This window comes from Lampetra fluviatilis, chromosome 15, assembly GCF_964198595.1.
Source record: "Lampetra fluviatilis chromosome 15, kcLamFluv1.1, whole genome shotgun sequence".
Classification (NCBI taxonomy): domain Eukaryota; kingdom Metazoa; phylum Chordata; class Hyperoartia; order Petromyzontiformes; family Petromyzontidae; genus Lampetra; species Lampetra fluviatilis.
In genome coordinates this window covers 4,346,096-4,360,423 of record NC_136289.1, presented here as the reverse complement: position 1 = coordinate 4,360,423, position 14,328 = coordinate 4,346,096, and the positions used below count along the sequence as shown (strand labels likewise).

General features: G+C 42.8%; 1 protein-coding gene across 17 annotated transcripts in view; it reads right to left on the bottom strand.

The window, feature by feature from the left end:
* The window catches only part of LOC144936108 (protein furry homolog-like), a 267,791-nt gene that overhangs the window by 75,881 nt on the left and 177,582 nt on the right, over window positions 1-14,328 (bottom strand). For 15 of the 17 annotated variants that reach the window (XM_078862979.1, XM_078862980.1, XM_078862964.1 and 12 more), the window contains 6 exons: window positions 13,702-13,800; window positions 12,342-12,443; window positions 5,667-5,711; window positions 2,473-2,576; window positions 1,622-1,730; window positions 647-908 (listed from right to left, as the gene is read on the bottom strand). In XM_078862979.1, the coding sequence (XP_078719105.1) occupies window positions 647-908; window positions 1,622-1,730; window positions 2,473-2,576; window positions 5,667-5,711; window positions 12,342-12,443; window positions 13,702-13,800 (721 nt within the window). The remainder of the gene's footprint in view (window positions 1-646; window positions 909-1,621; window positions 1,731-2,472; window positions 2,577-5,666; window positions 5,712-12,341; window positions 12,444-13,701; window positions 13,801-14,328) is intronic. The other 2 variants (XM_078862968.1, XM_078862981.1) reach the window with 1 other exon arrangement.

Genomic DNA, 14,328 nt, shown 5'->3' with positions numbered 1-14,328 from the left:
TTATTAATCATCATTGCAATAAATAGGATTTAGCCCTGAATGCTAATTTGGATGTAATTACTGCATGGTGGCATTGCGAGATGGAATTAGCTTGAATTAAATTATTATGAATACATGATATCAACGACGTTTCAGTGCGGATTGATGAAAAGTGTGCGAGGAAGCATGGAGAGATGCATGCTTGGAATTACACTGAGAGATAGAAAGAGGAACATGGCATTAAGAGAACACAGGCCGCTGGGTGAAAGACAGAACTCAAACTGTTAAGAAAAGTAAGTGCACTTGGGCAGGACACGTAGTGAGAAGGGATGATTGCCGGTGGATCAAGACGCGTGATAAGAGTGGCAACCAAAATAATGGAACGAGTCCGGGAGGACATTCAACGGAGAGATGGAATCATGAAATCGGCTCGTGCGCAAGTGCTGGGTGGATCGTCGCATCGCTCGAAGATGGCGACGACTTGGGGAGGCCATCAAGCAAAGGAAGGACCGTGGCCGACGATGACTACGTTGACGACGATGACAACGGCTATCCAAGTGAAGCGCCTTTACTTACAACATTTCGACAGCAATGACGACAAGCACGGCAACGTCAGTGCCAGCCCAATGAGACCGCCGATAGGAGAGGACCACCATTGCCTACCCACCGATCACTTTGGCCTCCTCTTCTGTGAGCGTCTTATTGAGGAAGGTTTTCTTGACGCGCAGAGTGCTGCCCGATGGCAGCACCACGCTGGTGGTCGGCATGGGCGGCTCACACTCCTTCTTCTGGAGGCTGTCGGCAATGACCAGGAAGGCCCGCAGGCCAATGTTCATGCGCTCCGGGTTGATGGTGAGCGTCTTGGGCATCTTGATGGTGACGCTGAGGAGGTCGAATATAATCTCGCGCATCGCGTAATCCAGCCGTTCCTGTCGAGGGTATTGGATCAGAGGCAGAAGGGAACATTTGCTTTGTTTAGAGGCTCACAATATGCTGGTAGTATTCAAGGCATTCAAAGTGTCCAGATGCTTAAGCAAACCCAATCATAATGAAAACGTCACACATTCGACAACAACAATTTCCCTTGGCACAATTTGCAATTCTATTGTTATTAAGAGGAAACAAATATAAACGGGGGACGTTTTGGGCAAATGGCCCTACTTCATCGCACATAGAGGCACCAAAGAGATGGAGTGAATAACAGTTGGGGACTGCACTGTACACCACGAGGCCCTGATAAAAAATATATATTTTATGAAGTAAGCAAGAGATTGACACACATCTTAATTGTAGGCCCTAAACTAGTGAGGCATATTTCATATTGCCATGGTGGAGGCCAGTCCATCCATAGGACTACCACACAGTGGTATCTATTTTAACAAACCCAGAAGGATTATGGACTAATTTTACCACGGACCGAATTTGCAAACTTCAAACTGACTGTCGAGCACTCTTCCACCCACAAGAAATTCGACAATTTAAGGGCATTGTTATTAAACAATTTACATGAATCGATCATCCTCTAAGCGGATGCAAGGATGCATGTTGCGCGCATTATCCGGCCTCATCCTCGTGTATCGAAAATCGATTTGGGGCCCAAATGACTGTACGGTGTAGCAACGCCACGGACTCGGCAGCTCACCTGCGCAATGAACTGGATGATCTTGACGAAGATGTTGAGAGGGGTGTCCCTGGGAACGACGCTCCGCGAGCCCTTGGGGAAGAGCGCCGACACGATGCTTTGCAGCCGGCTGTCGGGAAGGGAAACGAGAGCTCTTCCATCATCTGTGACTCTCACGTTCATGCACTCTCGCTGACCGTGGTCAGAATGTTGGCCGAAGTTTCTGCCCGCTCGAATGAGATTTGGTTTGGTGCTCCATCTCATTTGTTAGCCCCTAAGTCAGAGGTGGTGATTCTACATTTAAACAAAAAAAAGAAAGCCACCAGTATCTCATGAGAACAGCCGCTGTTGAATTTCCTGCACAGGGGCACTGACTTTTTTTCGGAACTGTGAGATGTGAGCTGAGCCAACTCCAAACGAGATTTTAACTTACGACTTTCAACCGTGAGGCCGAGTGCTCTACCCACAGTGTCATCTGGCGAGATAACTAAATAAATGCCCTTAAGTTCATGAAATATAGTATAAAACAAATCATAATCAAACCAGGGCGGTCATTTGTCCTTATTACTACCAATGCAATACAGCAGATGTTTCCGTAGATGGTGCTGTTCCAATGGTAGTCACGTGTGTCTGTGAACGCATGTTTTGCACACAGATCGAGGGCCTACCCGGGGTCGACTCCGCCTTCAAAGAGTACCTGGTACGGCAGGTAAACATCACCACTGGGGAGACAAAGGCGTCCGGGCGTGGTGCTGACCACACCACCCTCTCATGTGCTGTGTTGGCCTTCATAGACGCTCGCTAAGGGCGCTTTTCCCAACAGCCTACGTAGGGCTACAAGTTTGGATGGATCTTTGTTTTGTTGTGCCCACCTCTGCGTGGTGGTGTTGCTTTCGCCCTTGATGCGCACCATGTACACCCAGAGCAGGCGGTACAGCGACTCCAGGGCCACTCGCGACATCTTCGGATCCCGGTTCTAATGCAGCCACAGCAAAGCAGCACCCACGCTCAGTTTACACCTCCGGTAACCATGCGCAGTCAGGGGCCACATAACATCAGGGCAAAGTGCCGCCTGCATTTTATTTTAAATTCATTGCAATTTGGGGTTATTTTGGTTCATGTCAGGCACATTTTGCTTTCGGGATTTCATAAATTTTGCTCAGCAAGATCAATTTTCGAAGTGTAGCCTGCATCTGCAATTGAAGCTAGCTAATAGCCCCGTAGATTGAGTGGTGGAGCAGTGGTTAGCGCATTGCGCTATGAACTTGGCGATCTGGGATCGATTCTGGGCCACAGCTAAAATCAATGGCCAGTGATATACGAACAGGGCCTGGAATGCTCCTCATTCATCAACCTGCACTGACCAACATGGTAAAGTATGGTCAAACAATTCCCATAGACTAACACGATGTAGAGAGGCATTTATCAAGCAGTAGATCGAAAAAAATCTGTATATTATTGTATTAACAGTCTCACGATGGGCTGCGCATGATCCAATTGTCAATTTTCTCGAATGAAAAACAATACTTGAGAGACAAAAGTGAAGTTTGTTGGTTATAAATAAATATCTTTAAAACGTGTTTCGATCGAATTTTAATGCGCCATTTAAGTCCATTAAACAACACGCATGAAGACCAATGTGGTTTCTGTAGAATTTGCTTAACACAAGGACAACCATGGAGACCGTCTGAGCGTGGTTGAGTCGGATCGGCAGGGAGGTACTCGATGTTACTAGAGCACCGTGGTGGGACCCCCAAGTCACGCGCTTCAAAACCATTGAGCCATCTCGGCAGGTTGTGGGTAGTAAATATATAAAAAAACGGTTAAGTTTGTTTGTCTTCAACGTTGCTCCAGAAGGTTTATTAGTCGTGGGACTTTATTTTACCTCAGTAATGAAAGCAGATTTTTTATTATTATTATTTTATGACCAAGCTAAATCTACGCAATGGACTGCATTTGTATTTGAATGCTGTACTTCCTTTTAGATTGTAAATGCATTGGATAAATGTTGTTAAATGGCAATAAAAAAGCTTGATTGTATTCCAGTACAGGTACGATTAGGCTTTAACCCGAACCTCCAATGAGCAGCACCTGGTAGTGCATTGCACAGTCTATTCTCCTGTCTCTGTGTTCCTCATCATTGCACTGACTTTACTTTACTGTGGTGTGGTCAGAAAACTCTGTGTTCAGATGCAAGTGTGAGTCAATGTGCATATCCCAATGCTGTGTGTCCATTAAACAGAGGCACATCAATGTATTCTATCTATCTTCAAGAACACGACGCTATTTATGGACCGCTTTGTGGTGAATACAAATACGTTTAGTTAAACACAATGGTAAATATAAGTAGATGGTGTAATCACGGCAGTTGACCGTTATAACCACTACCGCTATGCGGTCATAATTTTGCGACCATGAAACAGGTAGCGTTAAATCATCTGGGGCAGTTACATGGTTGAGCGGTAGTGCCCTTGCCGCCTCTTGCAGGGGTTTGGCCATCCTGCTGAATACTGCGGGTGGAATAACCATGACATAAGTGCCGTCTGATTCGTGATGAACACCAATGATGATGTGACGGTGCTGTGCACACCTCGTGCCACACAGAGACGGCTGCCACTGCGAGTTTCCCGAGGCTGAAAGCTACCCGTACTCTCTCTGGACATCGGAATGATTTGGGAAAATATATCATGTAAGGCATGTTATACATGCAAATGATTATTGTGGTTTGAGAACACAATAAAAGCAATATAGTATTGTCAGAATCAGTGAAAAGTTAAATATACTGATATAAAATGTATGCTTACTCCCAGAATGTATTCTCCATGGAGCAAAATATAGTACTGGTTATTGCAATGTCAATATTGTAGATGTTTAACATTTTCTAGCCTAAAAATAATGGCGTCTTGTATAAATTTAAATCTGCCAAACTTCGTATTATAGCTGAAGAAACGCAAATGTAAACTTGCATTCACCATATGTTTTTTTTTGTGCGTAAACAAAGTTTACACGGCAATATTCCTTATGCATGAAATGGTTGATGGAAAAATAACAACCAAAAAGCCATCCGTCTGCTCGTAAAAATAACACATTAATCCCTCAGCCCCAGGGCATTCTGGGCCATTGTTTTACAGCAGCATAAGCAGACGTCTAGACTTAAGGGAGCCTCAAGAACAAATGCTGCTGGACAGCCACCGTTATTGGCTGGAGCCATTCATTCAAATGCACCGTGGGTCCCCATTCAGTGCAAAACGTCAAAAATGTTAAAATCCCATGCAATGTGTGCTGCCCGCGAGAACAACAATAATGAATTAGCATAAATCACACCTCTGCCAATGAGACTCGAAGACCAGCCAAAAGTTTTCCTGCTTATACAAATTCCCCCATTTAAATGTTGGCTCAGATGGCTCATATGCCGAGTGACCAAACACGAAATTTCACATTTACATGGGTACAATATCTGTTATTTTTTACAGGTTTTTGTTTACTCTTTTGCAAAGACAGATCACAGATCATATGTGGATGGGTCCAGCCTACAGGTTTTGGCCACCCATCTCGCATTTTTTCACCAGGTATGGTTGTTGCTGATAAAATTTGGCAAGTAGAAACCAGTTCCGTATTTGCCTGCTTAAACACGTGCTCCTGTAATACATTGGCCCTGACAGGATTATTGACGATAATGTTACTTTATTACTAATATAGGTATGTCCGTAGTAATTTACCATGTTCTTTAAATAACTCCTAAAAGCAAATGTTCACCAATATTGCCTTTGATTAGGTTGAATGCAATGTTTTCAAAATGTTGAGTTTGCAAAAAGTCAACGACTGTTATTTATATAAAATTAGATGGACGACAACAAAATTGTATCGGTGTAGCATTCTAGTTGTGCTTTTTTATAAACTTCATTATTAAAAAGGTAGTGCTGCTGTGAATCGCAGTCGGCCCTGCTAACAAACAAGCAAAGCGGCACACGTGATGTCATGTGAAGAGCTCGCGCATTGTTAGAAAACAAACAAGGCATATTTAATCAAGAAAAAAAGCAGTCGATGGTTTTATTTTCAAACTTACCTGCAGTGAATCGATTGGCTTTCTGAGCGTGCTGGTGGATGGCATCTATATTTAAGCGAGGCATGGCCAAAAATAAAATAACAAACGTGGGAGGCATAAAGAAAAACAAACATAAAGCATGCGTATTAAGCACAACCAAAACAAAAAATGGCAAACACGGCATTTCTTTAATGCAAAAGCAAAAAAAACACATTTTAAAAGCGGACAAAATACTCAAGCAAAGCAAAACCAGGTTAATGTGTTTCACACCTAAAGAAAACCATTTGCTCAGCAAGTGTTGACATTAAGCAATTCCGAAATGGTATTCAGCAAATAGTTTGAAGATTACAGGAGTTAACTGAAAATAAACGTTTTAAGAAAATAAATACGGCCAAATATAAATTATATAAAGTAAGAAAATATATCAAAGTGTCTCTCTACCCAAACGTTCATCTTTGTTGGTGGTTCCAACCAGTGATGGAAGTTCCACAGTCCTATGGCGGAGGGGTGGAGGGGCAGTCTTCCCAAAGGGTAACCACTGCTGACCTAGTTTGTCAAACTCAGTGGGATTATAGGTTGACCAGGCCCCTAAGCTGGGATTTCAACTGCCAAAATTTTCCTATTGCGAGTTGAGAGCCTTCTCCACATTTTTACCCAGCCGGGATATTAATAACATTGCATAATACGCGAGTGTACACTTTGAGACAACAATGTTAACAATTGCTGGAAAAGGCATCCTGTAAAGCAGACATTTCCAAACTCCATTCCCACACACCCCCATGGTGTTAGTATGTTGACCACCTTTTTCCCTTCAAATGCAAAGTCAAAATGCTGATGCAAGCTATGCATTCATCTTTAATTTTAAACAGTTTTGAGAGTGGACATTTACTTTTGATTACTTTGATGTCATGGAATGTCAGTGTTTAAAGGGTTGCTTTTAAAAGCGAATCAGTCTGATTAATAATTACTTGCTGGTATCAGATAGGAGGAAAACAAGAGTATGATGCACGAACAATTACATTCCACCCGGATAGATCATCAGCCTACATGCTGTACTGTTGCTTACAGACATACCACTAACCCTAGAGATGGATGTCTCACAAACAAGATTCTTATAATGAACCACCAAACCTGCATACAATTTGCTGGAATGTGGCTGGAGTTATATTGTAATTAAATTTATGAATAGCTTGCCACAAAGCGTATATTTAAGTGAGGTAAATCACGACATTTATAAAAATGCTCAAAGAGTAACTTAGTGCAGTATTCAAATCAACCTCAACACTAATTGATAAAAATCGATCGACTGGTCGCGTGTGGTGGAGTAAAGTGAGGGTACTTCCATTGCTTCCAAAATGCGTGGCCTGTGTGTAAGAGGAGGCCAAACTATCCTTTAGATAACCACTCTTGAGCACCATTCTAGTGGAGGCTGTTCTGACAGGAATTACCTTGATAGAAACCAGTACACATTTAATCATAATAAATTACAGCACTTAATACCAAAGCAAATAAATAACACAGAGGCACAATGAAGTGGCCACCATCCCTGTTGGCAGGCCTGATTCAGGATGAAAACTTCCACATTGCTATTGTGTGGAGACCAGTCTATCCAGAGAGTGACCACTGTTGAATTCCTCCAAAAGTATTTTTCAATTGTACCGATGCCTGACCAACAACTTAAAAACCTTACAATTGCGGGTGGAGGAAAACTAAACAGGGGCCACCCTGCCAAAGAATCAACAGCTAACAGGTAAAAAAATAAAACCCTCAACGAAGGTAATCAGTGACAAAAATGCATTGCTATGAGGTAAACAAAACAATGCAAATGTAGCAGGGGCAAATAACTACGGTTGCGCAAGCTACGCGCGGACACAATGGCAATGGTGATTGCACGTCACGTGTGTAAAGCTGGTCACTTTACATTGCAGTGCCAAGGTCAAAGTGGCACGTGATGCGCACACGCGTGTGCTTGTAAACTCAGGGCAAAGGCCGCCTCTCCCTCCAGTGCCCGCGAGAAAAAAAGCAATCCTAGGATTGATTAAGAACCACTATGGGCACCCACTATAGAAACTTACAGCCGCCCATTTATATAAAAAAAACAATGCACTGGATAGACAATAATTTGACGCAGTATCAATTTTGCAATCCCATGGAAACTGTTTCAATATTTTATGATCATCTGTCCAGCGAATACTTTCAAAATATATAGTCTATTAAAATAGGCTATTACCAGATATTTAAACAACACGCTATGTTTACTATTCCCAGGCCAGGTCTCCTTCATAAAAGAGACGTCACATTAAACGTGCTCAACTGGATCACGTCCACTCGCCCAAGTCACTGCATAGGAACCCATCATCCGGAAAGAACAAGGTGACGCTGATTATAGAAATCACATTAGTGAAAGCGTGCATTTCGTTCGGGGTGCAGTGTGTTTTCTGCACATGCTGTTCTGGGTTAAGAATCTGATGATACACAAGTCGCTCGCCAATGGAGTGACTGGTTACTGTCACATTTATGAAGAATGTATAATGCTCACATAAGACGAACTGCACACATCAAGTGTCCCTATGTTTGAGCGGGAGGACAGTAACCACGAGCATGATTGTACCAGGTATATACTGCTGGTTGGACGAGGTGTGGGAGGGGGTATCTAACAAACTTGCCCATTGTCTTCAATGCCATGTTGAAGGATAGCAAGTCCGGTGTGCTAACCATTACACCAGGAAAGCGTGATTGTAAAACAATACCATTACAAAGGTGGTTTATCGCTTAAACGCAAGTACAGAGTGGTACTAATCTCATGTTAAGTCAGGTGCCAGTGATAGAAATCAGACGTCCATACACCAAACAATGTTGATTACCCTCACACTGCAACTCATGTTACCACACCTGGAGAGAAAAAAAAATGCCGAATCAACCAATGGCTGAACTCAAACGTGCATCATCCTTCCATTTGTGAACTGCAGGATGTAACCACATTGCCCCACGGGTAGATATTCTAAACAGAGGAAGCCGCCCTATTTTGAAGTCTAAATATGCCCAATCTTGATTTGAGGCTTTTGTGACTGCAGGAATCCATACTCTTTGGTTCTTTCGGTAAAGTCACGTAGGTAGAAAATAAAATAAATCACGACGTTTCGGGCGCAACACAAGCGTCCATCATCAGGTGGGAAAGCATGGTCTGCTGCTGAGGCAGACTGTTTTAAAAGGTTTGAAATGGGTGTAACCCAGGGGTTATAAAGAAGTGGCCGGGGCTGGTGATGTTAATGTAAGATAGAAGAGCGACCTCCTAAACGAGGGCACGGAAGTGGCTATGTTAATGTGAGTAATTAGCATAATGTTAACGTGTAAAAGCTCTAACCGATGCGTGAAAACCCTCCCCAATGTTTTTCACCTCCTATCCTTAATGACATTGCAACGCTAGGAACGTGTCACGTTAGTTCATCCATTCGCCGCCTGCCGCACGTGACGTGAACGCAAATGCTTCGTTCGTAATTGCTCACCCTTAGGTCTCACCGCAGAAATAGGCAAAGTGCACAGGGAAAAAAGTGCAAGAATAATGTAGCGCAATGTCATTCTCGTCACCTGCACTGCCAAGTTTCTAGGATCTTTGTGTGCTTGTCACTGCTGAACACCACCATTCCCTATTGTCAATCTAAATTCTGCTTACTTATTAAGTTCAAAGTGTCAAATAAGCACTGGAGAAGTGACACTCTCCACCAGTAAGCCTGAGCCAGCAGTTTCTCTTGCCCTGGTGGCGAGATGTTAACTCTCTTGCCTGGGATACAAAAGATTGTGGGTTCAATCACAACCCTGACGCATGTATATTTGGAGTTTGCATGTTCTCCCTGTGGTCGCGTGGATTTTTCTCCGTGTTCTCCGATTTTCTCTTCAACATTTAGAAACATCAGTTTAGAGTATTTGGCTGCTATAAATGTCCACATGATAAGCCACTTGTTTGAGTTATCAGTTGTGGTCAGGTCGCTTCTAAAACGGAGCTATACAGCTCAGTGGGCCTTACCTGGTAAAATAAAAAATTGTTTAGTTTAGTTTTACCACATCCTGGGACAGGAGGGCAAGCATCTCGATGGGGTAACCACCGTCAACTTCATTTCATTGACACAAAGGCGGAGTGCGGGGCCGAGTTAACCCGGACAGGGGACTGGAATTGTGACCTGATTGCAAGCGAAATACTTTTAAACCACAGAGCCAAACGGCAAATGTTTCTGCGGCACCCTAATTTTATTCTAATGCTGGAGTACTTTGTGTAAAAGCAATTTACAAGTGAAGTGCCGGGCGTGCCAAGGGGGTGGGGCTGCTGGTCAATAATCAGCAATTAAGAAATTCCCATTGTCAGCACAGTTGGGAAGGGCACGAGAGTGAGGCTGCTTCGCTAAATGTTTGTCCTCATAGAACCCCAAGATTTATCTGTTGATGTCTAACGCCTCCTAATTATCTCTAGAGGTAATTTTAGCCAAGTGGATAACTTGAGTATTTTAAAGGGTGGGCTTGTTAAGTCTCATGGCCAAAACCACTGGAAATAAACGATTTGGCTTCAGAGGGGCCAGTGTCTGATATCTCTTGATTTCTCATAGAGTGAATCCAGCCAGGTGGGATTTTAGTGAGAGCACTTGGCAAGATAACATCCCCAAGGACTATGCAGCCTATCTTTCATCCAGATGAATTCATTAGAGTATCCTGAGAAAAGAACAGTGGTTGTCCTCTGGATAGCTTAGCTCCTGCCACTGGAATGTCGAATTTCAACTACTATTTAAGACCGGGAGCAACAGGAGAGCTTCACCATTCTTGCCCGATGAAGCTGATTGCAATTACCAGCGAAACGTCGTACTCAAATTTTAAAATGTTGTTGATTCTCTCTTCAACACACCGGTGGGCGAAAGAAGTGAATTATTTCGTCCTTTGAAAAACGTGACACATTTTTTACTGTTTGGCCGTGTCGGGTGGTGGAGGGTTTACAACACATTTATAAATAACGCGATCTGACCCAAAAACCTATATTATGAATACTATTTAAGGCCCACCAACAGAGAAGACACTGAGAGTTTGACCAAAAGCAAACCGCTCACTAATCTGTGCCAGTTGAAGAGTACATTCTTCAACTGCTCCTCACCATACTCTCTGCACTGACATCAGCAATAAACAAGTGAGCTAAAATTTCTAGACATGTGCTTCAAAATCAATGTGCTAATCTGCGGCCCACTGCTGGGAACTCTGCAAAAGAGGAGCAAGAGACCAATGCACGAGTGAGAAAGGGCAGCCCTTGAGATTCGGGCCTCAGGCTCCAATGTACTCTCAACGATTGACACGTGCATCTCTTTTTAATTGAAGCCCTTGAACCTTCACGCGCTCATGCACCAGGGCAGCGAAATAATAAATTACGGATCGCTATAAATGTACCTCTGGCACGGCCCCTCATCAGTCACATCTTACGGCCAGTAACCTCCTGCCCTCTGGTCATAATATACAATTATGGGAGACAGCACCAGTCTCTAGAGGTCCTGTTGCACAGCCTATCTATATATGGTGAACTTAATTCACACAGTACGTAGCCAACCGTACTAATGGGAGGTGTGGGGGGGAAGGACAACCAACTAGAGTGGGTATCGTATCATACTCCATTCTCCAAAACAACTGCCACACACCCTTGCAATTCCAGTTCTTAACTAGCAAACGCAATTTATCATGGTGGAGACACCTGACCACAAAGTTGTTAAGATCGTGGAACCACATTTGTTGTGGGTTTTTTTAATCTCTCTTGAGTAAGGTTATAAAACAGTCTGGCTCAGCAGCAGACCATGCTTTCCCACCTGATGACGGATGCTTGTGTTTCGCCCGAAACGTCGTGATTTGTTTTATTTTATGCCTACGTGACTTTACCAAAAGAACCAAAGAGTTTGTAGATAAGTGTTAAGGGTTGTCTTGCCAGAATGATTGAATCATAGGTAATTTACTTTGAATAGAAGATTAGCACGTGGGTGCAAGGTAAACTGCATTTTCAGAATGTCAAAGTTTTTTGCCAATTGCGTGACTGGCAGAAATTATAGTGAACATCTATATTCCATCTTCATAACTGTTTCCCAGATGGAAATTCACTGGCAAGGAATGGTCTTGTAATTAGGCTCTGCCGGATATCCCCAAATGCAATGTGCTTCCCTTAACGATTGCACTCTATACAAAACGCTCTTAAAATGTGGAGGCAATAGTACTAGACATTGTCTAATGCCTTTTTTTAGTCTCAAGGATGGATATAGCCAAATCCAAGAAAAATAACATAACGACTGCCTGATGCCTTAAGCCAAAAACTCAGAATCTCAATGTTAGTGGCCACTAAAACAAGGCTAGAATTAGACAGTCCTCCCTTGTTGTAAAATATATTTACAAACAATTTATTTGTTTTCCACATTTAACGTTATAATAGTGTCACACGCAGTGTGTGTCATTGTAAAATTATGTTTGTTTGCATTGGTGGTGAAGATATTACACTTTAATGAGTACAAGCTGTAATCATTATGACGACTACAGTTAACTATATTTTCAACGCTTGCATTCTTCAACGCAAATCTTTTTAAACACGTCCCAAAACACGTCTCATTTGCTCCCCGCGATGTACCAAAGGGTCCAGTTAACTCGGCGGAGATGCATTTTCCATGTTGCGTATTTCGCACTGCTCACCTTGAGGTGGGATAGACAGTTGTTGAGAAAGATGTGCCAGTTGTTAAGAAAAAACTGCTTCTGACTGACGCAGAGTAGACATGTGGTCAACGGGAAGAGTGCCTGCGAACAACATTCCAAGGTGGTGATTTTCCATCTCAAACCGTCATGAAATAACAAAGTAAATCATCATAATATTTTTTTAGCCAATAAATTCTCCACGAATGTCGAAAATATTTCAGACTAGGATTCTGCATAAGCATGTTTGGTTAATTCCAATTTAAAATAAGTTTTGCGATTAATACTAATGCAGCAAAAAATGTTAATTTCTAAATCTCAACTCATTGATTTCTCACTTTAATGCACTGCAACGACCATACATTTTACATAATGCAATGCACCATGGCATCAATAGCCCCTTCATTTGAAAAAGGCAGATATAATGTAACCATTTTGACAAAAACCATGAAAGTGAAATGAGATGAAAATTATTTATTTCAAAACTTTTGTGAATTAAAATCGGGAACTTATTTTCCTGTAATCATGGATACTGTAATTATGTTTTAGGAAATGGTACAGAGCAGAAGCACTGTGGTTTTCAAGCCACAAGATAGGACTTTGACATAAAAAAACATTTTTACATAAATTTTCACACAATCTTATTCCGATTGTGCTATCAGAATCAAGTCATGAGATGCAGTATCCATTCGGATCTCTCGTAAACCATTGCATATCCCTTCGTGTTAGAGAATTGCTCACGGAAGTGGATATCGCCGAGCTACTGCTGAAATACATGCAAGTGACCTCTGGTCCACACAGAAGGGGAGGTTTGGGGGCTACTTTAAAGGCAGACTGTGAGGTCGAGTGTCTAATCCACAATGATTGCAAAATCTGGCAAAAGGTAAGAAGCAATGGCACTGCTTTGAAGAACCGAAGGCATTGACCACGATAACTTCTTTATTGAAGAAAGCGGTGGGAATGCATGATAAGATGACTGCAGAGATAACCGGAGAAGCATGCAAAGAAAAACTACCATGAAACTAAACACATTGATTTTTTCCTAGGTAAGGCCAACTAAGCTACATAGCTATTTTTCAGAAGCGACCTTCGCCACAAACGATAGCTCAAGGAAGTGGCTTATCACGTAGACATTTATAGTAGCCAAAAACTCTAAATGCATGTTGATTCTAAGTGTGGAGGGAAAAACCGGAGGACCCTGATGAAAATCTATGTGACCACGGGGAGAGAAATAGCGAGAGACGCAAACTCCAAATATAACAGCATGCGTCAGGGTCGGGATCGAACCCATGCCTGCTGTATACCAGGCAAGGTAGTTAACATCTCCGAGCCACTGTGGCACCCGAAAAGATGCGCGCCTCACCAGGGAGTGTTTTCTGCGAGATGACAACTCAAAGGTGGTCTGGTAGAGTAGTTCCACAAAGGTGCGCAGGCACGGGACGTTCACTTCGTTTTTAACCGTCTGGAAACAAAACAAAAACACACAAAACAAAACGCAACATTAATTATATACGGCATCCACACACAGCTCTGTAATGGAACATGCGGGTAACTGGCCGTTCCGTTTATGGATACCCCCCGACTAAAATAATGGGGAAATATTGGAGAAAGCAACATTTGAATTCAAAGCCTCTATATGTCTCCAATCAGTCTCAAAACATGAACTAAGTGGTTTAACTCTCTGCTGATACACTTTGCACAACATAGCCAGCGTGATTTGCCCCAATGATGTGCAAGCGGAGGTCAGTGACATCTAAGAGGGTTGTTGGAAATCCGTGGGATATCTATCAATGGATAACCATGTACATTAGTATCGTTGGGGCTGACGAAGGTGAGGGAGGTGTCAATGTATAGCAGAGGTATTCTCCACTCTCGGCTACTGGGCAATTAGAATATCATGGATCCCCCGTGAAGGCAAATGGCGAGCTACATAGCATCCCACTGGGTGGCACAGTCATCGGAGCAGCGATCAACTCGGCCTATCATCCTT